The sequence below is a fragment of the Myiozetetes cayanensis genome, unplaced genomic scaffold, assembly GCF_022539395.1.
Source record: "Myiozetetes cayanensis isolate MyiCay16 unplaced genomic scaffold, myiCay2020 scf7, whole genome shotgun sequence".
Lineage (NCBI taxonomy): Eukaryota > Metazoa > Chordata > Aves > Passeriformes > Tyrannidae > Myiozetetes > Myiozetetes cayanensis.
Genome location: NW_026087964.1, coordinates 43279757 through 43306770, shown reverse-complemented (window position 1 = coordinate 43306770; position 27014 = coordinate 43279757). Strand labels below are relative to the sequence as shown.

The 27014-nt window shown below is 40.6% G+C and overlaps 1 protein-coding gene across 6 annotated transcripts in view; it reads left to right on the top strand.

The window, feature by feature from the left end:
• The window catches only part of CSGALNACT1 (chondroitin sulfate N-acetylgalactosaminyltransferase 1), a 44233-nt gene extending 17530 nt beyond the window's left edge, over nucleotides 1-26703 (top strand). For all 6 annotated transcript variants that reach the window (XM_050338213.1, XM_050338215.1, XM_050338214.1 and 3 more), the window contains 8 exons: nucleotides 9161-9417; nucleotides 11065-11986; nucleotides 18759-18975; nucleotides 20137-20238; nucleotides 21029-21207; nucleotides 21566-21660; nucleotides 24789-24870; nucleotides 25229-26703. In XM_050338213.1, coding sequence (XP_050194170.1) covers nucleotides 11353-11986; nucleotides 18759-18975; nucleotides 20137-20238; nucleotides 21029-21207; nucleotides 21566-21660; nucleotides 24789-24870; nucleotides 25229-25512 — 1593 coding nt within the window. In that variant the 5' untranslated portion in view covers nucleotides 9161-9417; nucleotides 11065-11352 and the 3' untranslated portion in view covers nucleotides 25513-26703. The remainder of the gene's footprint in view (nucleotides 1-9160; nucleotides 9418-11064; nucleotides 11987-18758; nucleotides 18976-20136; nucleotides 20239-21028; nucleotides 21208-21565; nucleotides 21661-24788; nucleotides 24871-25228) is intronic.
• The last annotated feature ends 311 nt before the right edge of the window (nucleotides 26704-27014 follow it).

Here is a 27014-nt window from a genome sequence, read left to right as displayed (position 1 = left end):
GAAAGATAATTACATTCTTTGAATTTTTCATTTACTTACATTACATTCACTTTTCTGTGTCCTTTTTGACTGCAACTTAATAGAATCAGATGAAGTACTAATTAAGAAGAGTACCTGTTGGAAATGGTTATCCCTTTTCAGAAGCAGCTAAAAAGAACTACCTCAACACGTAGAAGCATGTGGCTTCTCTGGCAAGGAGATGGAAAAACACCAATTTTGAGGCAATGGTCAAAACCATGGTAAAAATCCAGAGGAGTAATGAAGAAAAGTAACAGTTCCCAAAAAGGAGAATTGTTTCTTGTGTATGGCTGTTACAAAATACAAATGTATGCTTAGGGAATAGGTGGATCATCAAAACCACAAAAGTGAATTTCTGCTATACAAGTCTTTTTGCATCTTCCAAAACGTTTGGTATCCTCTATGAGTTGCAATATAAACCATTAAATAGATGGCTGATTTCATCTGCTCTGTCAAGCAGCTTTTTTAATCTATATTTTCCTTTAAAAACACCGGGATTTCCCTCAGCTTTCCAGTTTCACTGAGTTTTTTGCCATGCTTTCAATGCAAAGTCAAACCAAGTTCATCATCAGGGGTACATACCAGAGGAGAGAACTAAAGCACCAAAATCACTCTCACCTAGTGCTTAAAAGTTATCCCTCTGTGTGAGTTTTGTTTAAATCAGATATGACTCACTTTTTCTCGCTTGCTCCACGTCCACATGCTAACACCAATTTGTTCATATTTTGTTCTTTCCTATAGGACTTTTCAGCTGCTGTTTTCCAACTAACATCTTCCATGAACTGTTGCTTTCCTTCCTCTTTTAGACAAGAAACTGATAAGTTCTCTCGACATTTGTTCTTATGGGTGCCAGTCTTGAAAAACTGCCAATGCATTGCAGCTAGGAAAAGGAGATGCTTTCACATCAGTAGGAGAACAGTTATTGTTTTAGAGACATTTGTAGCGAGACATTTCATTGCCATCTCTAATAGGCCTTGTGGAACCCTTGTTCTGTGATAATAGAACTATATAAAGAAAGGAAGTAGTGGAAATTTAATTATAAAAAAAAAATAGAATCCTTCAGGTATTTCATTGGAGCTGGAACACCTCTCCTGTGAAGACATGCTGAGGGAGTTGGCAGTGTTCAGCCTGGAGAAGAGAAGGTTCTGGGGACATCTTATAGCACCTTCTGGTACCTAAGGGGAGCCTACAAGAGAGCTGGAGAAGGACTTTTTACAAAGGGCCTGTAAGGATAGGACAAAGAGGAATGGCTTTAAATCAAAAGAGAGTAGATTTAAATTAGATATTAGGAAAAAATTCTTCCCTGTGAGGGTGGTGAGGCACTGGAACAGGTTGCCCAGAGGACTTGTGGCTGCCCCATCCACTACAGTGTTCAAGGCCAGGTTGGCTGGGGCTTTGAGCAACCTGCTCTAGTGGAAGGTGTCCCTGCCTGTGGCAGAGGGTTGAACTAGGTCCCTTAGAACTTTAAGGTCCCTTCTAAACCCAAACCATTTTATGATTAAAATGGTTTTGTAACTCTATATCTATTCCTCAGCTGAGTGTTACAGGTTATTAACAATGAAATCAATAGAAGTTGGTTATCACTGTAAGGAATTTACATTTTTAAACCTGTAATCCAGAATGTGTTGCATGATTACACTAAACCCTTCAGAGAAGTTAATAGGACAATGCACACTTGTAGGAGACTACAGAAACAGTCACATTTCCTTTTCTATGGATTAGAAGATAGGCAGAAATATCTTTCTCTGAGTTTAACTGCTACAGGTTCTTGTTGAAAATAGTATGATTTTAATATTCTACAGAAATCTGTATTAAGAGGAGGGGAAGGGAGAAATCTGTAAAGGCACAGCAGCAACTGATTATTTTTATTTCATTAGCTTATGTAGTTGTGCTAGCACACATTCTAGCCAATCTTTGTTGCAATAAAAAATAATGCTATCATTTGCAGGCAGGTTTCCATATGTAGAGAAACAAAGACAAAGTAGCATGAAGCTTCATCTCATAAGGAAATTTCTTTCCTTCAAATATTCTTGTAGGCTGTGAGATTATACTTTTTTTCTCTCTTGCTGTTTTCTGGAAAGCTTTGTACCTAATTGCAGGAAACTCTTTTCTTAAAAAACAAACAAACAAACAAACTATCTTAAAAAAAAAGAAAAAAAAAAAAAAAGAGTTTGGTTTGCATCAACTTTGATACATGACTTGGCAAATCAAACCAAGCCAGATACCTTTGTGGTACAGTGAGGAAAAATGTTATAGAGTGAGTTTATATTGTGTGTGCTATTTCACAACTTTGCATGAAATGTGTTTTGCTTCTGGTTGAAGCGTGAAGTTGTTTCAAGGGGTAGGCTCTTTGGAACTTTTCAGGAAATGCTGACCTGACCTCAGGGTGTACTTCTCTCGTGTAACAAAAGGGGAAAAAATAGATAGCTTTTGCTGGCAAGGGAAACTGGTTTTACTTATCAATCATCTCTGTGTTAGAGAACCAGGATGCTTCTTGCGTGAACTGTTAACATTTAATGTGTTTCTAGCTGAATGGCTGGTTTTCAAGAGCTATTGGCAACTATGCAGTAACTGCAGTTAAAATCTCCTTAATAAACTACAGTTTTAAACCCAACTACCAATACAGTCAATGAGGGAACTGAAATTTCGTGATGACCAATGAGAAATGACATATATGGCTGTAATTTAATATATCATACAGCTGTGAAAGTAGTATATCAGACTGATTGTTTGAATTGAGGTAGTTTATAAAGAAATTGAAAACCTAGATCCCATTTGCAATATGATTTGAGGATCAGAGATGAAGACTTAGAAACTGAAGTAACTTTGAGCAGGTGACTCATTAACACTTGAAAATGTGGCTTGGTTTACTTAACTCAAGGATATAGAAATGTGATGACATTTTTCATAAAATTAAAAGAATAATTTTTCCTAGAGCCATTGGACCAAAAGCAGTTTTATGTGTGCCTGTGTGCAGTCTGCCATCTTCAGAGAAATCCACAAAACCTGTCATGAATTGGAAACTTGAAGCACTATGATTTGTTAAGTTAAAACAAAGTAGGCATTGTCAACCTATTGAAATATTTTATTTAAAAATAAATTCATATAAGTGATGAAGTATCATAAAAAGATAAATATATTCATTCTGTTGAAATCAATTGACCTGAATTGGTCAATTGAAGATAGCTGTATTTTGCAGGATAGTTCTTTACTTTTTGATTTTCCTCAGGGTTTTATTCAATTCCTTTTTGGAAGACGAATTTCATGGACAGGTAGATAGAAGACTGTACAATAGGAAACATAGGAAACCTTCCTTTCTTCTCCTCTCTGCCTAGACATTTTCTGCAGAGACTTTACTGTAATTTATCTTTTCAAGTTCCCATAATAAAGAATTGGCTAGTTTAATGATGAAGGTGAAAATGGTGAGGTTCAAGTATTGTGTAAGCCCCCCCAAAAAAAAAAAAAAAAAAAAAAGATATTTGAAAAGTTTTGCAAGAAAGAGAAAAACTGTTTTACTGAAACAACTGAAAGAGCTTGGGCTTCTCAAAGAATTGCTAGGAGACTCTTTTCTGGTATATTAAGGAAATTTTTGTCTTTGACAAAAATCACATATCAAAACAGTGGTGATGAACTAAACGGGACCTTGTGGCATGTCTTGTTTCATAGTAAACACTAACCTGGAGCAGGAAGGAAATGGGTGCTGAATCAGGAGCCTGGCTTCTTCCTGTTAATCAGTACAGACCAGACTGATAGGGAAATGCAGATCAGTGGAGCTTGGGGGTTGTTGGTACATGAGCTGTTAATGCTGCATAATTTAGAGCTGTGTGTGGAGCTTGGGTAAGTTGTCTAATACTGAACCAGGCTGCAGTTGTTTTCTGGCATCCTGGTTATTAGTTTGTAGTTTAGAACTTGATTTTCTTCTGTAACATAAACCATAGCCGAACAGTAATCTTGGTCAGCAAAATTAGTCCCTATCCTGATAATTCTTATTCAGTCTAATTAATCTACCTAACCCTTAATACCTTGACTACCAAGATGTTTTTTTTTTCTGTTGTCACCCTTACTCTTATTTATTTTATTTGAAGCACTGTATTGATACTACACTACCCAGCAAATTTCATTTCAGGTACAAATAGTCTCAAAATTAAGGGCTCTGCATTACCAAAAGAATATAACATTAGACTTGTGGGAGCCAGATGTCTCTTCTCAGTTCCCACATGCTGGACTCAGGAGGGAGAAAACCTCTTCTGCTGCCAGCTCTGCTGGAGTTAATGAAGTTCAAGTACACATCTAGCTTGGTACAGGGCATTCTAGCTGTACCAGGGATTTCTGGCAAGGAGAGGAAGATGTAATCCCCAGGTCAGGCTGGATTGTTCAGACACCTTAAACCTCTATCTTTACCTTGCGAGGACTTTGATAGGATAGATACCTTAATTCACTGTTACTGTTCTTCGTCACCTAACAGCTTTTCTCAAAGCATCAGGCTTTCACTGTGCAGTTGGAGCTGAAGGGTTGGACTGGTGGCAGCTAAACATATGAGTGCTTTTATAGCGCGGACTAAAGCAGTCCTAGATAAATAGTGTGACACACACAAACTGCTTTCCGCCCTGCAGCTCAGCCCAGCTAGGCTTTCCTGTTTCTGAACACAACTTAGTCATGCATGTTTGTTCATTTTTAGCAATGGATAAACAACTCTCTTGCTTCGTTAGATAGGTGCTAAACCTTCAGGGATTCATGACCACCAAGAGTGTGCATATACTGGGCTTCAGATTTCATTGGAAGTCTGGCTGTGGTGCTGTGATGTACATCTGGCAGAATCCTTAGGGCCCCTGGCACAGAGTGACTGTAGTATGCACTTTGTACAAGAAAATATTTTGGTCATGAAGAGACGGGTCTAAATCCACAAACATTCATGGTGTGTCCCTACATAGGTTTAGATCCCTTCATTTTTACAGGCCTTGCTCCTGCTGCCCTGAGTTTCTTTTTTTGAAACTGTGGTCATCTTCGTTCTTAAAAGGAATGACTGCTTGTTCCTGTGGTGGCAGTCAGTTTTCTTTAACTTGTGTAAATCACCGAGGGTGCATGAGTAAACATTTCAAAGTGAAATAACAGCATTTTTTCCCAAGTTCAGAATTAAATGGATAAGCAAAATTTATCCTAATATTTATTTTAATCAGGAAATACTAAAAGACCTTCAGAGAAAAAGCACTGTAATTTCTGTCTCGAAGTAGCATGACGATGGTCTTTGTGAGTCAGAGCATCTCTGAAGCAGCAGTGCATGCTTGTCCTCTCTTCTCTGCATGTTCTCTTAGGAGCTTGACAAGGCATGCATCTGTCACATGGCCTACTGAAGGATACACAGAGTGGTGGAAATGCACAGAAAGTCTTTTGGAAGTGACCTGTAGTACTCCCAGCTAAAAGTTGTACTGAGGATGTGTTTAACAGAGAGGGGTAGTATATTGTGGCAGTAAAGTGGAAATATGAGTAAAATACATACAGACCTCTGCAATTGCTGGTTATTGATCTGTAGAAAACTGCCAAGTCTTTCACAGATAACGTTGTTCTGGGAGAGATAAAGCAGTTCTGGGAGAGAGAAAGCAGTGTTGTTGCAGCAACAAAAATTATTGGAGTTTTTATTAGAAGAAATGGTGTTACTGGAGATAATTGTGGGTGTTAAATTGTAGGTGTTAAGTTTGTAGCTAGAAGTTAATTGTTTAACTTTTGTGGGTTTTTAACTTTAAAACTAGTTTGATTAACAGTGGAGAGTGGAAAGCAATGGCACTTTCACTCTTGTCTGTGTATCCACATTGATAAACCCACACACAGAATGTATATGCACTGGGAGGACAAAGGGACCTCAATATGCCTTTTAAGTGCTCTATTTAAAATAGAAGTAATGGTACTGTAGAAGAAATAATTATTACTGGATGTCTACTGTAATAGTAATAATGGCTACTGTAAAAGTTGTAACAACTCTGGCATGTTTACTGCATATACCAGCAGAAGGCTTTCAGAGTGCCTCGATTTCTGTTCTAGACTGTCTTTGGGAAAGTCACCTTCACGAGCATTGAGACCACGTGTAAGTGGATGGTCTAACACAACTAGACATGGACCTCAGAATTCAGCTGAAGGGGCATGGCAGATGGTCCTGTTAAATAACGTTACTGCTTTACCTTGGCAAGAGGAACTCAACTGAATTAGCAGCAGTGGGATCCAGAGTACTAACAAAGGCAAAAGTTTTCACTTCTGTTTTGGTTTTGTAACTTTCAGACTGAGAAGCCTATAGCAATATATTGAACGTAAGCTACTTCTTGAATGAAGCAGCTACTTCTCAGTTCCCTTTCAAGAAGACATAGTATTTCCAGGAATGTTAATGCTTTTGAGGGTTTCTTGTCTTGTTTTGAAGTCAGCTTCTAACAGATGTGTGTTGTAACCTGTTTGCAAGATGATCAGACTATAATTGTTCATCATCGAGGGGAACAGTATAACTGTCTTTCTTTGGGCAGGGTTAGATAATGAGACTTTTTTCTTTGGGAGTACATGTGACAATATAAGCAAGATTTTCTGTTGAAGATGACTCTGGAATCAAAGAATAGGAAATGAAGAGCTTTACAGTAAGTTGTTTACTGTCTTCAAGTATTGGCATTTAGCATTTTCACTCTGGACACTAGTTCTTAACAATCCTTTATTTGGATTTAAAATTGCAAACTAGATGTTAAGATTTTAAGTAGTTGGTTTGGAATGTGTGAGTGTCAACCAAAGAGGGAGCAGTGAGAGAGTTTTTAATGGGACAATCTAGGAAGGTTATGAAGGTGCACCCAGTCAGTTTATCAGACAGATTTTTTTCTTTATTCAGCCTTTTGTTTAATTCAGCCCTGGGCAGATGAACTGGGCTGAGAAGCAGTTGAAAAATCATGATTTGGCATTAAGGAGAAGTATAATTTATTTTTGCATAAAGTGCACACTCACGTTAAACTGTTGTGTGAAACTAGGTGTTAATCCCTGTGACATGTTCCATTCTGCTGCATGGCTCGAATTTCTGTCAAGGAGCTGAGGGAGCAAAAATCTTGTTCCTAACATTTAAAGCAGACTAATTTGTCTGCAGTGCTACGCACAGTCCTTATAATTAAAAAGTTCAAGGCAAATGCCAAGTGGCTGCAGAATGTCTTTCTCTATTTTTGTAAGGCACTTAAAGTCTGGGTGAAACATCTGTTTCCTCCTCCCTGCAGCTCATTTCAGAGATTAATATGCTTCTAGTGAAATCTCCCTGTGACGTGTGCTGCTATTCAATGAAGATGTTTCAAACACCTACACAAAACCTAATTGCAGCTTCTGCCATTTCCTGCCTCTATTGGAAAAAAAAAAAAAAAAAAGGCATTTCAAAACGATTTGTGAGCTAAAATGAGAGTTGCCAGTCTGATTTACACCTACAATAAGAAGCTGTGGCAGAAAGTACTTGAAAAAGTGGAACTATTTGGCATTACCCATGCCATATGTGCTGAGAGATCACTGCCTATGCAAATACAGTCACTATGCAAATGCTTTTGCCATTCATTTCTGTCCTCAACCTGAAGAGCATGGAAACTATGGAGCTCAGAGGGGAGATAGATATACAGAGATATTTTGAGTCCCTTTCTTCTGCACAAATTCTTGGTGTGATTTTTGAGAGTCAAAAATTCAAACTTGAAACACATTGTCATTTCTGTGCAGAGATAAATTTCCTGTAACTCTACAGTCCCTTAAAAATACAGATGTTGGTGAGGAACAGTGATGGGTGCATACCATCCAAAATTTCAAACCAACTAACTTTCTTGAGTTTTGCCTCTCCCTGTGATTGGGTGCATCACCTTACACTGTGCGGAGTTGTTTACACACTGCTTACAGTGATGACAGAATCTGTTTCGATGTTTGGATCGATTTTTGGACCCAGGCTCCTGGAAAGCAAGTGAAAAGCACCTCTGTGAGCTGGGCTGACCTCTGGCTGGGCTAACAGGTTGAGCTGAGGTTGAAGATGTTTTTGCAAAAGGAGACTTTTTTAGCATTACCTTTCTTTTCCTCAGCTGTCAGACCAATCACTGCGTATTCATTACAGCTTCTTTTTGCAAAGAGACTAATACTACTTGATGCAGCTGACTGCAGTGAAATACAGAGGCGTTTTTGTCAGTTCCTGGAAAAAAAAAAAAAAAGACATTTCAGTTTGTCTTCTCTTAAACCCAGGCTCTCTCTCAGCTGGTGTGAAACTGTCGGTCTGGTGAAATCAACAGAACGGTTGTTAGGAGGAGTTACCGTCCCTGGCTTTCTGGTACTTGTCTGTGCAGCTGGGATGCCTTAGCCATGACCACCTTCAGTGTTGACTTAAAGTAATCTGCTTTTATTGGCACGGGCATGGATCAGGACTGCTTTCACAAGCATGCCCATGAGATAGTAGTACAGTAACAGCTGTATAGTTAAATGTCAGTCACTGTAAGGCAGTGCCACTGAAGCCACCAGTAAAATTTAATAAGACAGAACCAGCAACAGAGGGCAAGCAATGAATGCTTGTTATCAGGATGACTCCAGTCATGACAATAAAATCCCTGTGAAGAGGGTGAAAATCCATGGCCTCAATTCCTTATTAGGAGAATGGTGGTTCAAAGGACAAAATAGCTCTGTTAATTTACTGTCCTGAAATGTTTATAAAGATGCATCTTTGATGGGTGAGATTACAAACCGGAAAACTATATAGAAAAGAAGGAGTACCCTGAAGAGAGACATACTATGTTTTAGTGAAGATAGCTATCTACACACACATATATTTTAAGGTCAACATTTGAAGAGCTCTTTACCCAAAACTGGAATATGTTGCTGCTTATAGAAATGAACTAGTATGTTTATCTAAGCCATTGAGATGTAATTTCAGTTTATACCATGTTAGCACAACTAATCCTTTCAGTGATGTTCAGCTTCTGCCAATTCAGTCAATGGACTAATTGTGTGAAGTGAAGCGTACAAGCACAGCAGTGTTTTATGTGCTACATCTCACCACTTCCTGACCCTGTCTCCCTGCACACTACCTTCTTGCAGTCTTCTAGCCAGATCTGTTGTACAGTTAGAAATGCCCAGATTAATTTTCCCTGCTTTGACAAGCTCCTTTACATTGCAGGAGGTCAGCTTTTATAGTGCATCCATAGGAAGCGTCTCCACTACAGCCTTTCACCGCACAGGAGACAGACTGAGGATGTAGGCAGCTGACAAATGTGAAAGCAATGAAGAGGTGTTCCGAGGTTGACAGCGCTTTTCATAGTACGCCCGTTTTCTGGGAAGGGCATAAGAAGGGAGATAAACAGGGGATGATTTTGGAAAGCTGAGAAGAAGCTGTAGCAGATGAAGATGTTCCAAAGACAAGATCACACCAAAAAGGTAAGAGCACCAATTTCATCCCATCCTTTTTTTCCTGCTGCTTGAATATTTTCTTCAAAATCAGCAATTCTTCATTTGGAAACGCTGGCATTTTCTGGAGAATCCTATAAATGCTCAGTGTTACTCTGAGAAAAACACAGTACTATTTTTAAAGTTCACTCTAGCCTACTCAATTTCTACTCTAAAAGTTGGGGTTTTTTTCCAGAAGCTCTACAAACTGATAAAATAATGATAACAGTTCAAACATCAGAAATATCTCTGCATAACTGCTGTATATAGAGTAATAATCAATCAAGACAGAGGAGGGGAAGTCACGTGGCATTTGTTAAAAAGTCCTGTGTAAGACTTTGACTCAGGACTAGAAATAACTGAAAATAACACTGAAAGTCTTATTCTTAGTTAAACTGTTTTTACTTAAGGGTCTGCCATCAAGGATGTATGCCTGAAAGGTCTGTGAATCTCTTTTTCAAGAGAGTGTCATGATGTCATGCATGCATCCGAGGGGAGAGCATCGAGGGGTTAATTTGATTGTGTTTGAGTGTAACAATGCAGTGCCACCATGTAATCTAGGATGTTACTCAGCCTTGCCTTAAGTATACAGTCAGCTGAGTAAATCATGAAGTTCCTTGCACCAGCATGGGTTTGGGCCAAAACTGAGGGATTTCAAAAATCCCACTGTTAATGTTCTCAGCACAATTGTTTTAATGTAGCTTGCAGCTAGATCCATATTCATGTTCAGTTATCTAATTTTTCTTTCCTGTTTCTACATACACTAGAGGAATTTTTATTAAAAATAATAATGTTTCCCTGTTTTAAGTTCTTTTATTTTAAAAAATACCTAAACCATCTTTCCCTAAACCTTCTCTGTGTTCTGTAGTCCTGGGCAGAGAGTACACATGAAAAAAAACCAGTAGTACTGTACATTGTTGCCTACATTTTTATAATGTTATGAGAAACAGAAGAGGGCCTTGAAAAGTTAAAATGGTGCACAATGAGAACATCCTCCTACAACAGAAACAAAGCTTCCCCTGATTTTGAGTAAGACTTGGTCTGAATGTTCCTAAAAAAATCCTGTTTGTAGTTATTCGCTTTTTATTGGGAGCGTCTGGTAGGATATGTCAAACAATGTTAGTTGCACTAATTGGCCTTGATAAAAGTTTCTAGTCTCTTGGTTATCAAATTTCTGCTCAAGGTCAGGCTTCATATGCTCAAATGGACCGTATTTACCCCCTGGTGTTTTGGAAAAACATGCCTGGAAGCTAAAATGTCTGTGGTAGCCGTGGGACTGACTGCCTTCCTTTCAAAACTTGAACGCTCCAAGAGATGAGAGTGCTTGGAGAGCCATCACTGCTCGGATGAACTGAACAACTCAGCATCTCACCACTAGGCACTTCCTAGTATTTCTAAAGCATGGCAGACTTTGAGGCCTGGACTAGTTTTTCATTGGCAATGAGCCAAGTCGTGTTATTAACTTTAAAGGCATTCATACAGGGTTTCCAACATAAGGATCTAGGCATCTTTTGGGTCTTGGCCCAAGCACTTCACAGCTCTGACATCTGCCAGAGCAGCTGAGAAACAAGGTAAATTCTTAGAACACTTTAAATGATCTGAACTGAATGACCAAATTCTTTGTCATTTGTCTTTCAGATCCTCAGGCTCCATCAGCCACCATCTGATCACATTGCAGCAACACAGGTGTTGCCATGAGGATCAGGAGGTGTCCTATCTACTTCACAGCTTATCTTTTGGTCCTGCTGAGTAAACACCAGAGAGAACTCGATATAGAGGCAAAGCAGACATTTTAAGAGAGCTGACAAGTCAGTTCCTGCACATACATGCATCTGTGTAAGAGTAGTCCAAGTCCAGAGGCCTCTGTGGCACTGCATGGATGTAAGAACTTTTGCACGTGTGGGGTTAGACTCTGCTCTTTGAGATATGATGCTCCGACGAGGATTTATCCTATTTCTCCCCCGACTTGTAGGCCTGCTGGTGGTGGCCTGTTGCTCAATGTCTATTGTTTATATGTTGGCTTGTACACCCAAGGGTGACAACCAACAGCTTGCCTTGCCCAGGGTGCACAGTCCGACTGTGAAGGAGGGATATGAAGCCGTTCTGCAAGAGCGAGAAGAGCAACACAGCAATTACATCGTCAGCTTGAAGAAACAAATTGCCCAGTTAAAGGCTGAGCTCCAGGGCAGGACTGAGCAGCTTAAGAAGATGCAGAACCAGTACCCAGACCCCTTGGATGTTTGGCTTGACCACAGCAACCCTGAGAAGGCCCAGGCTAACCTGCTGGCTTTCCTGCGTTCCCAAGTAGACAAAGCAGAGGTGCACAGCGGTGTTAAGCTGTCCACGGAGTACGCGGCTGTGCCCTTTGAGAGCTTCACCCTGCAGAAGGTGTATCAGCTGGAGACAGGGCTGACACGCCACCCAGAAGAGAAACCCGTAAGGAAGGATAAGCGAGATGAGTTGATGGAGGTGATTGAATTAGGAGTTGGGAGTCTGAACAAACCAGAGGGTGCCGGCAATGCAAAGCACCGTGTATACACAGCCTCCGACTTCGTTGAAGGTTTGTATGCAGACAGCAGGTTAAAAGGGCCACATAGTGCTGGTGAGGAGTTCTGGTGTGACTGATTTGCTGAGGGACATGGGAATTTTAATCCACATCTGACCTAGGTGAATTTAGCATAGGAGAAAAAACTTGCCTTGCTCATCTTCAAATGTTTGTGCTGCAGAGATAGAGAACATGTGGGTAAGATGCCTACCTTTTATGGAATGACTGCTCTCATGTGCTGATCCCAAATCACTAGAGATTTTGCTGTGGACTGTTTTCTTCACCAAGCATTTATGAATAGAACATAGCAAAATGCATCCTCCATGTGATGAGGACAAACTACTGCTATTGTGCATTGGCCAGTCATTAATTTCCACTCTGTGTGTTTCTCTGGTGGTGACAGTAGGTTCTTGAAGCCATGCTGGATGTACCTACCAGCTGGGCAGGTTCCTCCCATGGCAGGGATGTGAGTTGCTTAGACTGTGGAGATCTCATTGAGGCAGGTCCTTGCTCCCCACTGCTCCAGGCACTTCTTCCACTCTAGTCCAATTCTTCTTGCTCAGACACAGGACCAGGGGGTGCGCAGAGAACTGGGAAGTGCATTTGAATGCATCCTGGAGCTACATGCTTCCATTCTCCTCCTTTCTGTTTGTCGTTCAGTTTATCTTTTCAAAATACGTTTCTATAGTTTATTATAGGGGCTGAACAAGCATGTATGATCAGCTCTTCTGTGGGAGAGGGTAAGAAGATGGGAGATGTTTCCTGCCATACGATGCTTAATATCCATTAAGTTTTTTTTTTTTTTAATGGCCAGTCTTCGCGAGCGAAGATCCGGGGAAGGTCTTTACACCTTCCAGCCTGCGCATTGGATTTTTTTAGGTGAGACACAGTGTGCGCGGAACTGAGCCCACCCTTTAATCCTAAGGTTCATCTGCCGGGGCCAAGCGAGCTTGGACGGTGGCAGCGAGGTCCTTAGGACGTAGGTGGGTTGCCTTTAAGGGCTGACGAGCCCCACCTGCCCGGGAGTGGCCCTGACCGGGAATCGAACCCGGGTCTCCGCGGTGATAGCGCGGCGCCTTTACCCCTAGACCACCAGGGGCTCCCCATTAAGTTTAGAGCCCACCTTTATGCACCATCAAGGGTCTTTGACTGGATACCAGTGCCGTGCTTGGGGAACAAGGCAGAATCTGATGTGCAGAAAGGCCTGGGGAAGAGATGGACAGTGCGGTACTGGCTCTGTGGAGGTTCTTCATGCACTAATGGTTTTGCTGGCTTTCACATACCATGGTGAAATATTCCAGAGGGAGGAAGCCCTGCATGCGACTCAGAGCTCAAGAAACTGAAGCCCCATGTGCAGGTCAGTCTGAGCTCAAGAAACCTTCCCTGTGTCCTCACTTGCAGGGCAGGCCCTTGCTTCTGTAGGTGCAAGGGAACAAATTCTCATTCTCACTCAGCAGTGCAGACCGATTTGTTTGCAAATGCAGGGATCCATGCACTGGAACTGTAAACAAAGAGATTTGCCAGAAGATTTCCTGCCAAGTTCCTCTGGAAGTCTCTGTCATCTCTTGTTACTCTCTTTTCCCCCACCCTCCATTCTCCAAGAATGGCAAAACCCGCTGATCGAAGCACAAACAATCTATTGCTCTGTGTGACTCAAGCAAGTGAAGGGAGGACTGAGTTTTCACTTCCATTTTGATATTTCAGTTATAGTTTGGACTGAGAACTTGTTTTGGAAACAGTGCTCTGCAGGTGCTACTGCCTACACAACAAGTTAGTAATAGGCTGGATTCTATGTCAGCTTCTGGCAGCTTAATATAAATCTAGCAACACAGCAACCACGAGCTGCATTTACCCAGCCACCAAGCCAGCTGTTTTCATTTTCTGGAACTGCCCAGGATATCTGGAGCTTTCTGGGAGATGTGGCCCAGGTCTGCATTGAAAGTAATATCACTTAACCCTCTTAGTCTTTATCTTCCAGGTACTTCAGCAATAACAGCACACAAAAGCTGGGTGCGTCTCTTGTGCTAAACATGCAGCCTTACTGTCCTCGTCTTAAAGTTGATCAGGTGCTGAAATGAAAATCAGGTAATCAGGGTCAGAGACAGGATTAAAAACCTAAACTCCTGCTCTCTGTGAGATTTGTGTACTTGCTTCTTCTCTATTCAGCAGAGCCTTTGACACCAGCTTCACTAAAATGTGTTGCTGATCCTGACTCTCACCAGAACATAGTGTCGTGTAAGTTAATCTTGTTTGCTTGGGCCTCTTATGCAGACTTTTCTGTTCTTGTGGGTCATATTTGGCACTTTTTCAATACTAGTTCCTTGCTAGCATATAGCATTAGGCAGGGTGGTGGTATGGGGTAATAAACTCAAGTTAGGGTCTATATCTCTCCCTTTTTTTTACATTTTCTGCCTTTATTTGTTTCTTTTGCAGAGGGAAACTGTTTCTTCAAACACTTCTTACATTTAAGGAGATATGTTTTGTCTCTGTGGCTGGGATTTCTTAAAATAAGTGTTGCATCCTCTGCAGTTTCTAGACAGAGCGACTTGTGCGTGGGAATTAGACTGTGACCCTAGTATATTACATCTGAGTTACACTCCTCCTCAGCAGAATTGCTGTTACATGAAATTTGGATAGGATTCTCAGACACTTCTCCTTCCAGAGTAATAGCTGACACGTAGTGGAATTTTCCATTTTCCCCCCCTTATTCAAAGCCAACGGAGCCACACCTTCTCCCTGGAGCCTGACATGTATCCATCTGGCTGCTGCTCTGCTTTGCTTCTCTCTTTACAGAGGCAGTTGAGCTGTTCAGCTGCTACAGTGCTCCCCTCTCCCCCTTATTCCTCCCACTTTTGGACCAAGTTCACTAGTTTTCTGCCATGGGGAGTCAGGAAAAACCAGCATGGAAAAAATCAGAAATCTCTATGTATTATAAGGAGGCAAAGGACCACTCTGTTTCCAATAGAAAGCCCCTTGCTCAGTGAGCAGGTAACAGGTCTGATCATTAATTTATGTAAATAGCAGCAGAGCTGAATAGATTTGGGAGTCATTCATTTTCTCAAAGGTGGAGATGATAATAATCTGGAGACTCTGACAAGCCTAAGTGGTGTGTTCCATAAGTGAATCAAATCACTGTCTGGTGATACTCTTTCCTAACAGGAACAGTTCCAGAAAATCCCTGGATTGCTTAAGAAATGCCCTGCCACGATACTGTCAAATATGCTGTATTGTAAGTTTTTCTACTTGAAGTACGTTGCTATCTAGTGACTGAAAATTTAAATAAGGTGTCAAATACAAATGGAAAAGAGTAGCTTTGCTTTCTCAAGTTGGCTTGACTGGTGGACTGCCTGATACAGTTTTGCCCTGAAAGCTTACTGGGAGAAAGGATGATGCTTTTCCTCGAAGGATAACATGTTGTATTTTACTGCACATGAAGTGGAAAGACCATCATAATACAGAGTTAAAATGGGGACAATGAATGCTAATAAATCCTAATAAGTGATTCCTACAACATCTAACAGAAGAGGAGTAATGAGCATGGGTCCAGAGAATGTTTCTAGTGACACTGGAAGTCCTGAAACCTTTGGTCTGTGGAAGTGAGGCTAAAGTTGTCATCCACTCAACAACATTAAGAATGCATGGCTATTGGCTAGTTACCCATTCCATGTAGGTGCAACTTGTTTGCCTGTCCTGTTGAAGAGAGATCAAGTATTTTCCATTTCTTTAGAGAACCCTAGAAATTGCTGCTCTGAAGACTGGACACTTACCACTCTTTAGTCAACCCTCCAACCGAGGTCTTTTTTTGCTTCTCACTTGTTCTTTTCTTTCATTTTAGGGCTACTCTCTCTGGTGACCCACAGCTCCTGTTTATTTTTTTACATTGGGTTTCCAAAGACTTTAACTTTTCTCCCTGCCTCTGAAGGGAGTGGTGCATATTCTGAAATGTAGCTGCTGTAATGGAAGCAATAGATGATCAATTAACCTTCTTTTGTCCATAGTGAGCATCTAGCCTTTCCAAGGCCCTCATTTCAGGAGCAATCTTTTCAGGAAAAGGTGGTTTTTTTTATTTTCTTGACACTATTTTTTTCCTCTCCTTGTAGCTCATATCTTAGAAATCAGGCTGCTTTCTGAATCACTTAAAAAGTCCTGGTGGCACAAATGAAGTAGAGCCTTCAGAAATGGAAAAATATTGTTAAAGGCAGGATGTTCTGCTGGGTGAGTACCCAGATTGACTCAGGACATTCAGACTCATTTCTGAGCTCACTGCCTGATCTTGGACAAATCACTTTCTTCTCTGCTTCTAGAAAGATGATAATTAAAAAAGGAAAGAAGATGCTTAAAAATGGAAAACAAATTATAGGCATTAAACTTGCATACAGTTCTCTTCAATATAAAATGTTAGGATTATAAATTCTTGGATTACCATTTTGTGTGAGGGAACCTTGCCTTCACCTAACCTGCTTGCTTTCAGCTGTAGTAGAATTACTGAACAAGAACAAAACTACAGAGTTAGAAACAGCCTGTGTGTATAGCACTAGGAGGGACCCCCTCAGGTCACAACATGCATTCTGCTTTAAGGTACTTCTTATTTGTCAAGACTTCCTTCATGGGGTAGTACATATCTCTGGGGAAGGGGGATTTTTGCGATTGTCATTTCTTGTCTGGGTTAGAACAGGATCCAGAAGCAAAGACTTTGAGATGTTGTGTGGTAGGTATCACCAAATTTGTTAATTTAATGTAGGTCTTCGTTATGAAAAATGTCAGTTCACTATGTAAAACGTGTGAAACAGTCATATCTATTTCTCTCTAGAGAAAATGCAAATCAGATTTAATTTCCAGTTTTGTTTAGCTTAATGTCAAAAGGTTGCCTTAACCTTTCAAGCACAAACTGCCTTGGTAAAATCTGTGTTCAAAAACTGCCTCAGCAAAGGCCAACAACACACTTGGATCATCAGCAGGCTTTGTAAGGATGAATGGGTGAGCAGAATTCAAAGGCCAAGATTTCCATTCTCTGTCCACCATGAGGAGGAAATGAAGGGACTACTGGGTCACCATTCAGGTGACCTCAAGTGCAATAACAGATCTAGTTCCTGGTCTGCACCTTGGGCAGACTATATGGGAAAACGTAGGAGGAGTCAAGGGCACAGCTTTGAAAGATTAACAATAAAAGAATGATGGAGCTGCTATCTCCCTAGATTCATCTGCTATGCTAGAAGGAGGATTGGAGCATTTGTTGACTCAGCTGATATAAAAAATAAAACATGAAGTGAATAACAGATCAGTAAATCTGAACCAATAATCTGAACCAAATATTAACCAACTGAAGCATTCGTTAAGAAAAAACACAGTGATAGTGAAGATAAGACAGTCCTCAGAACTCTCACCAGATAAAATCACACCTCATTAGTCTTTTGATTATATCAACGTAAAAGCTGTAATACAAGATGAAGAGCTTGTGTCACTTTGCTGTTCAATGAAAACTTTGACACAGACCTCCACAAGAAAAACAGACAGAGCTGACAGTCTATGGGTCAGATGCATAGCAGTGTTACACATCAGGGAATGAACAAGATGGAAAAAAAAGCATTATTTTGGTGTTGTTTTTCATAATGAGAAGAAACTATGCTTCATAACCAGATGGAGAGGGGAAAAAAAAAAAGAAAAACAAGTCAAGAGGAGGTTTTTTCCAGACATTCTTTGCTTGTCTCTTTAACTCCTGCAAGAGATAGAAGGCATTGCAATTATACTCTTGTACTGATTAAGTTGTTAACATGCTTACAGTGGATTCATGAGTAGTTAGAATTAGCATCGATTATTCCTTCTTAAACCTAATGGATCTGACAATGAAAAAGCTTTATTTCAGTATGCACTGTAGGGAGTGACGTATCATTTAGAGTGGGTAACATCTGTAGCCTTTTTGACACTTGATCTCACTTAAAGTGTCAGAATAGTGTTTCAGTGAGGTATGACCAGGACTTCCATAGCTCATGCTGTCCCTCGGCATGGGACCAATTTCACCCATGGGCTATATCAAAAGTTCATTCCATACGGAAAATAAATACATGTTTGTACGAATTAAATATCCTTGGAAACCATTTAATGCAGTCTCCATGATTGTGTCCTGGGACTAGCCTCCCACAAACTCTGTAGCATCATCCTTGCAGACCACTACCTGACCAGGAGTGCGCATCATTGCCACAAAGGAAATAAAAGTCTCTCAAGAGCTGCGTAACAGGAGAGTTTTGTCCTGATTGGCAGTGGGTGAAGTTGATGGCTGACGAGGCCTGGTTGCCTATCTTTATTAGGGGACTTTCCAGAGAACCTCCCAGAATGAAGGAAATTAATGTGCTCATGAGGAAATTGCTTTCCTGGGAGATGGCCTAATCACTCCTACTGCAGGGAGGCAGGATGCCTTTCGCAGTGTCTCTGCATCCCAGTACCGTGCGTGTCTGCAGCGTGCAACTGGAGCAGTCTGAAAAATAAGGACAGTATGTCTGCTGGGTTATACTGAGTGTGAGCAGTTGGTAACCTTCAGGGGTTTGTAACCCAGCCAAGCCTAGAAGTGTGCCTGCAAGAATACCAAATAGCTCCTGCAACCCAGGGCTGTGTCCCTGCCTGAGTGATGGCCTCCTCCAAATGATGGTGGATCGTGTGTTAGTTTAGAAGTAAATATCTCATGCTTCTGCTGTGTTTTCAATTTAGGTGTAGCAAGTGAAGACTGCATCCTGTTTTTCCATCCAGGAGCCAGCTTTAATCCAAAAATCTCTTCACTTTTGTTTTTGCACAGGGATCTACCGCACAGAAAAAAATAAAGGCACGTTGTATGAGCTGACTTTCAAAGGAGACACAAAGCATCAGTTTAAGAAGATTGTTTTATTCCGGCCATTTGGTCCTGTAATGAAAGTGAAAAATGAAAATATCAATATGGCTGACACGATTATTAACATCATTGTGCCATTGGCCAAGAGAGCCAACAAATTTCGGCAATTCATGCAGAATTTCAGGTGGGTTTCCACTGCAGTACTGCCTATGCTTTTTCTTATTTGGGAAGTAAGATGCAACTTTGGGAGTTATCCTCACTCACTGCTATTTCTACATAACAGTTCATTGTGCCACTAATTAATTTTTGAGATTATAGACTGAAAGGCATTTGGCTGCTTAATGCACTGTGATCAGCAATAAAAGCAATTATAGTCCAGTCATCAGGGTTTCTGATTTGCATGTACCTGACTTATATGTCTCAGACTGTTTGTTGGACACACACAATTGTGGCAACATAAGAATTTCGTGCCAGTAGTTGCAAAGGAACATTTCTAAGGAAAAGAGCAATCAGTGCTCCCAGACATCAGACCCCATTAGATAAAATATTAAGGCAATAAGAAGCATGAAGGAAACGTATTTGAACTTTGAGGATAGTTACTTTTAAACTTCTTTTAATCTTCAGCACAGAGATGTTTGGAGATGTAGCTTTAAATAGCTGCCCATAGGACTGTGTTATGAACAGATACTGACTCTTACAATGGGATTTGTTTTGCCTAATTGCAGCCATCTAAAAATAGGCTCCTTGTCTAAATTAGCCATCTGACTGGTGCTTGTTTTAGCCTGAGAAAAATCGCTGTCTGGTTATGCTGATCTCTCTGCTGATTATAGATGAACTCTTGCTGACTAAACTTTGTGCAAGTGATGCATAGTGTCTAGCATTAGTTCTGATTGGTCTTACCCTTAGGCTACGCATTTGATCTCTGGTTGATACTTAGATTTTAGTAAATGCCAGAGATCTGAATTCTGGAGTATCTGTTACAAAAGATCAAGGTTATGAGGTAAGGTATGTATTAAAATCCCCCTTCTCATATTCTTGTAAGTGCTGGAGTTGTTGCCTGCCTGATCATTCTTGCTGCTGCTGGATGGCCTGTTTTATCAATGTCCTCCTGTTAATATAACAAACAATGCTTAGAGAGCTTGATCCTACTCTGCCTGAAAGATAGACTTCTGTCCCATCTGACAGAAGAAGTGATCTCCTTTGTCAGGACAAGGATCTCTTGTCAGTGAATCATGCCCTCAGGAATGCCTCCAAGGTTCACCCTACTCTGCCTTCCCCAGCAGATGTAGGTTATTGAAGAAAGCTAACTTCTGGACCAAGTCAGAGATCTGTCTCTGTTCTCTAGGGAAACGGGCATTCAGCAGGATGGGAGAATTCACCTCACTGTAGTTTACTTTGGAAAAGAACAAATGAATGAAGTCAAATCAATACTTGAAAATACCTCGAGGTAAGTACCTGAACATGTGATGTGTGCTGTTCTTACACTGGATTGTACTGTGGAGACTACACTACTGTTCAGACTTGTAATTGGGCCAAAAAGTTCTAAACTGCATTGGAGAAAATGGCTCTTTTTTTCTTTTTTTCCTGACTAAAAACATTGTTACCCAGAGAGTCCCATACCTGTGGTTTTGTGACATTGGTTTTTAGAACCACAAATAGATTTTACTGAATTTTACCTCAATGCAGCTTTTCTTTTCTTTTTTCCCCCACACTGATAAGCTTTTAGTGGTTTTGAAAGTGGTGTTAACTGTTAGGACTGAAAGTTGACTTCCAAAGGCAGGTGGAGCACACAGAACCTGGATGCTTTTGGCCAGTTCTGGTCTACTGAGTTTGCTTACATAGCTGTGTTTGTAAAGATCATGTGGCAGTGTAGTCTTCTGTTATCGTCTCCATGTAGGAAGAACACCCTTGTATCGATAGAGTCATATGACCACAGGTAATTTATACTGGCATATTAAAGATATTTTTGTCAGCCTAAGCCTTGTTGGGATTTTTGTGAGGTCTGCACAAAGGAAGTCCATGACAGGAATGCTAGTGTGTGAGTTCACTGGTCAAGCTCTGAATGTAGACCCAGTGGAAATCTTCTGAAAAGTCAAAGAGGACACCTCTTCCCTCAAACAGCTCTCAAACTGTGACACTACAACTTTCTAGGTTAATGCTTTCATATTCGGTTCCCACCCCTGACTTGTGTGAAGAGTTGTATGAACAGGGTAAGTTGCTGAATATTTTCCTTCTAGGTCAGCCAACTTCAAGAACTTTACCTTCATCCAGTTGAATGAAGAATTTTCCAGGGGCAAAGGACTAGACGTTGGTGCTCGATTTTGGAAAGGAAACAATGTTGTTCTCTTTTTTTGCGATGTGGACATATACTTCACAGCTGAATTCCTGAACTCCTGCAGGTTGAACACCCAGCCAGGTACTGCAACTCACAAAGTATATTATCTTTCAACAGGTTCTATCTATTGTATAAAGCCTTCACCATAGTATTCCTGTCTTTGAATTGGTAATGAAGCTACTGTAAATCAGTTGTTAATCAATTGTAACAATTCCTGCTCCCACTGTGATTGAATCCCTTGCCTTCAGCATCTGCTTTCTGGAACAGGATCTTTTTGTTAATTATGTCCTCACATTCATATTATTATGCAAAGAATATAGGGTCAGTGCAAAATTTGTGTAATTTTTTCTAGATTTGGTCTGGTCTGGACAGTATCTTGTAAGAGACAGAAGTGTGTTTTATACAGCTATTTAAAAAAATAACCCATTGTCATTTCCAGGGAAGAAGGTGTTTTATCCTGTTCTCTTCAGCCAGTATAACCCCAGTATAATTTATGGCCACCATGATTCTATCCCATCTTTAGAACAGCAGCTGGTAAGTATATTCTTCTCTGAATGCCTGCTTTTATTTAAACAAAGCATTTTTTAAATGTACATGTGCTCTTGGGTAACATCCCCTTATTCCTTGTGCACAGTGACCACCACAGACAAAATTAACTATGGCAGTCACCTTAAGGTGAGTTCTGCAGGTATGTTGAGTTGACAAGGTGGTGTTGGGTCATAGGTTGGACTTGATGATCTCAGAGGTCTTTTCCAACCTAGTTGATTCTGTGATTTTGTGTTTCACAGGTACCATTTATTTTAACCCTTTTTTAAAGTTTTTACATGGAACCTAAGAATTTGAATTGTGTCTGTTTCTCTGCCAGAAGGGATTTTCTAATCAGTGAACAGCTCCTCCATGGTGTGCTGTCTCGGGGTGACAGTCCCTGATCCTGCTCTTATTTCTTCCTTGCACTGAATAGTATTTGCATTTGAAGAACTGATGTTTGTAAAAAGCATAGCAATCCTTAGATGAGTCAGTGAAAACAAAATTCCAGGGGCTGTCACAGTTTTTCCTTCATTTACTGGAACACCTTACAGTGGCTTTTCCCATCCCACTGCCTGTGAGCAGGTTGTTTTTGAGGTGTACCACGTTGTCTCGGAGTCAAATGACATGCTTGGAGCTGTCCCTTCTGGCTTTAATCTGGCACTGATACAACACAGCATAACTCCACTGATTTCCACCTTACCTGCTTATTTTTGGTGTGAGAACAAAGCAAGTGTTTTTAAAAACATAGCCAGAAGGCATACGATTGTGGCATGCATGAGCCTCCTTGGTGAGGAGGGAGCTGTTGTGAAGAAGAAAGAGAGCACACAGAGATAGGTTCACATGAATGCTACTGACAGAGGCATTGCTTGACACTGCTGCAGACACTGTTCTCCATTCTCTTGTGCTCTGGTGTTGCACTGTCCTGAATTTAAGGGCTTGATAGAAGTGCTTCTTGCTTCTCTCCAGAGTCAATGGGTCACAGTCCTCTGCCCACTAGTCCTGCTAAGTGGCTGAATTTTCAAATTGAAGCATAAGCCAGCTATGCAGCTTCATTCAGTTTCTCTGGCTCAGGTCCCAAAATGCCACATCTGCCCCTGTTACTGCCAGGCACTGCACTTATCAGGGCTCATCATGTCCCAGACTGGACACTGTCCCCAGAGCATCCCAGCTGCTATTGTTGTTCTGGGTAGGTGGTAGATAGGAATTAGTGGTGTTGTGAGCCCAGAAACAGCTACAGCTGAAAAAGATCACTTGGGGTCTGAGTCCAGTCGTCTGTCACTACCCCCACCTTGTAAGAGTTCCTCTTTAAAAATGAAGAATGTGAGTTTGAAAATACTTTTTTTTTTTTTTGTCTACTGCTGTCTGTGTTATCAAACATGTAGCCAGAAAGCCTTTTACTGAAAAGTCTGGAAAATCCCTTCTGCTGTTTTTTTCTCAGAGGAGTCTTATTCTGATAATACCATGGGATTCATGTTAGCTTTTCTCTCTCTGATGAGACCCTGTCAGGGATCCTCAAGCTTGTAAGCATTGTGCTTAGGGAATAAAATGGAGTTCAACTCTCAAGCAAGCATAAAGTCCACAAAGTATGTTGCCAGGATTGTGAAAATATTTATAGCTAATATTTGAATCATAAAATGTGATACTTACATCAGAAAAGCGTCTTGATTTAAAGAAGTACAGCCAATCTCATTTTTATGCAGATTTTTATATTTTTAGCCCACACTGGTTCCCAGGCATGAGGCCAGATCTATGCCATTAAAACAAGACAGTGTTACCTCTCTGTCCTGGTACTTGGGCTGCTGAGGAAAAAAACCCAAAGCTTTGGAAATCTGTGATAGAATTTGATTTGTGCAGCAGCCACTTTTGCTAATGCGAAATAATAATGCTAATGCATTTGAGTGGCTTGCTGTAAGGACATCGTTATGGAGACTTGTTACAGTGCAGACCTGACAGATACAATTTTGTTCCCTTTTAATTGGCTTCTGAAGTGAGTTGGCTTTTTCAAGGAAAGCAGAAATGAGAAACGAAAGCAATAGCAATGTGAGCAGTAAAAAAAGCTATTGAAGTGACAAGAGTTATGAACAAAAAGGGGAGATATGAACAAGAAATCAGGAGAGACTACTTTGGGAGAGCATTTCTTGGTAAAGGAAACACTCGGATTTGTAAATCCAGAAATGGAAATTCTGTCTCCTTATCTTCTATAATTCTGTCACAAGGGAAGTCAGAGTTTTCCAAAGCAGCTGCTAAGGGATAGGTTTCTAACCAAACCTTCAAGACTGTGAAGTACTGCTGACTTGCTCAGAGGCTTTAAACACCTGGCCCAGTCACTTGAAGCTCTTGGATGTCTCACCAGACTGGGTTAGGTCACTCACACTCAGGAATTTATGATGCTAGGGATCTATACTTAGATTTCTGCTTTTCAAAATTATAGCCATGGTTTCTCAGTGCTCTGATTTTTTACCTGTAATACATAATATTTTCATGGTTCATATCAGTAACGTAGACTGTTCATTCATTTTCACAAAGACTTTTATGGGAAGTATAGCCTAACATTTCTGGACTTCAGTTTTAGCTGGATATAGCAGTTCTGTAATGGAAAATTATTCTTGGTACTTTCCTAATTTTTGTCAAAATTAAGGTAATCAGAAAGCCATCAGTTGTGCGATCAAGATTAGAACTACAGTTTTCTTCCAGAGCTCTTGGGGTCCGCAATCCAGGTGCCACCATCTGCTCTTACAGCAGAGTCTGGCTTCCCTGCTTTACCAATATGTTTCTTACATTTGAATGTCACAGAAAGAAACTAACAATTTTGGAGGATGTTTTGCCTGCAAAGAGGTAAACTCCAGAGAGCAGTGTGATAATATTCTACTTGGTCTATGACAGCAGGAGTGGAGCAAAATCTGATGATTTCGGATCAGGGGCTTTGTCCATGATGGCTAATGACACAGCTGTTTTTTGGAGGCAGATATATGCAATGAGTATCTACAAAAACAGGTTCGAGATCAGCCATGGATTCACATGGGGAAGAATAAAAGGGCAGTTGCTCCTATTTCTGACCACATTCAGGGGCTTGTCTGTTGCTCACTCTGAAAGCATTTCTGCTTCCATGTAAACATTCTTTTCCCTCCATGCAGATTATTAAAAAAGAAACTGGATTTTGGAGAGACTTTGGTTTTGGGATGACTTGCCAGTACAGATCTGATTTTATCAACATAGGTAAGAAAAATACATTCCAATACACCTGCCTTTTTACTAAAACATAAAATAACAATCAGCCTCCCTTTCCTTGGCCAGTGTGTCTGTGTCACTAAATTGCAGAAGTGCTGTGGTTAGATATTCAGACTATTCCTAGGTGCCATAGAGGTTACCAGAATCTAGGCACTGCTCAGTACAAATAAAGTTTTGTCTGATAGTTAAAGGTTTGGTGCTGAGAAATTTGGGCGCTTGGATGTTCACAGAAAATGTGTCTGTTTTAAAGGGCTGATTGGAGCCAGAAAACAGCTGCAGTGTAATTAGTAGCATTGAGTTTCCTAGTATATATTTCTATTTTTATTTTGTATTTTGTTTGTGTCAGGTGGCTTTGACCTGGACATTAAAGGCTGGGGTGGTGAAGATGTACATCTGTACCGCAAATACCTTCACAGCAACCTCATCGTGATCCGAACGCCTGTCAGGGGTCTCTTCCATCTGTGGCATGAAAAGCAGTGTCTGGACGAGCTGACCCCGGAGCAGTACAAAATGTGCATGCAGTCCAAGGCCATGAACGAGGCTTCTCATGGCCAGCTTGGGATGCTTGTTTTCAAGCAAGAGATTGAGACCCATCTGCACAGACAGAAACTGAGTAGTAAGAAGACATGAAACCAGAAAGGGAGGCCAAGAGCCTCTGAATAGGTTGTTTTGTAAAAACAGAGAAGATGGAATCAGGCTGAAAGGGGATGGAGATTTCAACAAGATGGCAGCAAAAGGAGAAGAGGGGAAAGTGTTTGTCCTCCTTACTTTTATATTTATTCTAATGGGGCTTTTCAATACTCCATTAGCCTGACTTTTCAGCACTTCTTCTAGGGGAGACTTGAGTACTTGATGAGACTCAAGGTCATGTCATGGAGACAATGAATGTTGCATAAATGCCAGTGTGGTATTCACAATAACAAATGGACGAGTTCCTCCTTTGAAATGTTTATAAGATGTATACAGTTATTTAAAAGATTGACCTGTTTGTAGGCCAAGAATTAGGAGTTCTTTTCTACATCTCACCTGATATATCTTAAAAGGGCTATTTTTGAATAAGTACAGAGCTCCTGCTGTGAGAAGGACATCTGATTGTTAACGAAGGTTAAGCTGGAGTGACCAAAAACCCTTTTCTCTTAAGGGGCTGGGATGAGGTGGGGGACAATAGCAGTGCACTAACAAGGCACTGTTAGTTCATCCAGAGATGTTCAGAGATGTTCATCCAGAGAAAGAGGTATCTCAGAAAGTACTTTCTCAAATTCAGAAACAGACAACCCTACTGATCAAATGTGATGGTTCCAAAGCACTTGAGGGGGAGTGTTCTCCTCTGTGGATGGTGAACAAAAAGCAATGAGCCACATCTGTATCATGTGAACCAGATGGTGTATTTCTGCTTTAGAATACTGTATGTATCTCAAGATTTATTTTTTAAATGAAGTTGGTTTCGCTTGGGAATTATTTTGTCAAACTTCAGGTTTTCTACTTCTAGCCTTACTAGGAAACAGTACAGCCTTCCAACATGTGGAAAACACTCTACAGATCTGTGTTTCCTATGGATGGGATCTGGGTTCAGATAAGTGAAGGGATTTTTCTACACAACCTGGGTACTGGAAGACAGAAGCTTTATCATGCTGAAGAAAAGGAAATACATTATCAACTTGCAGTCCTGATTTAGGAGGCTTTGAACTCTGAACACCAGATACCAAAATTGATGAACATTTTCTGACTTTATACCAAAGTATTCCTTCTAAACCAAATACAGAGCCTTGCCCAGGGCACAGAAAGCTTTTTGTAATTAACAAAATAAATTTTTTTGATGGATTACTGGACCCTGCAAATTCTCTTATGATAATTATAGGTACTAATCCTAAAAATTAGTCATCTTCTTAATAGATTTTTTTCAATTGCCTATAACTGTTGAAAGTCTGAGTTACTGCTCTTATAAAGCATTTTCTTTTAATGCTGACTGCTATTTATCATTTTAATATATACCAGCCAACAAGAACTGCATGGGCTTGGAAATCCCATTTGCTTACCTAAATGCTGTTTCTCTGAGCCTCTTTGGTTTATAGCTTCAGGTTAATACAAGGCAGTCTGAAACAGATTCTAATTTGGTTTTTGACTTGTAAAAG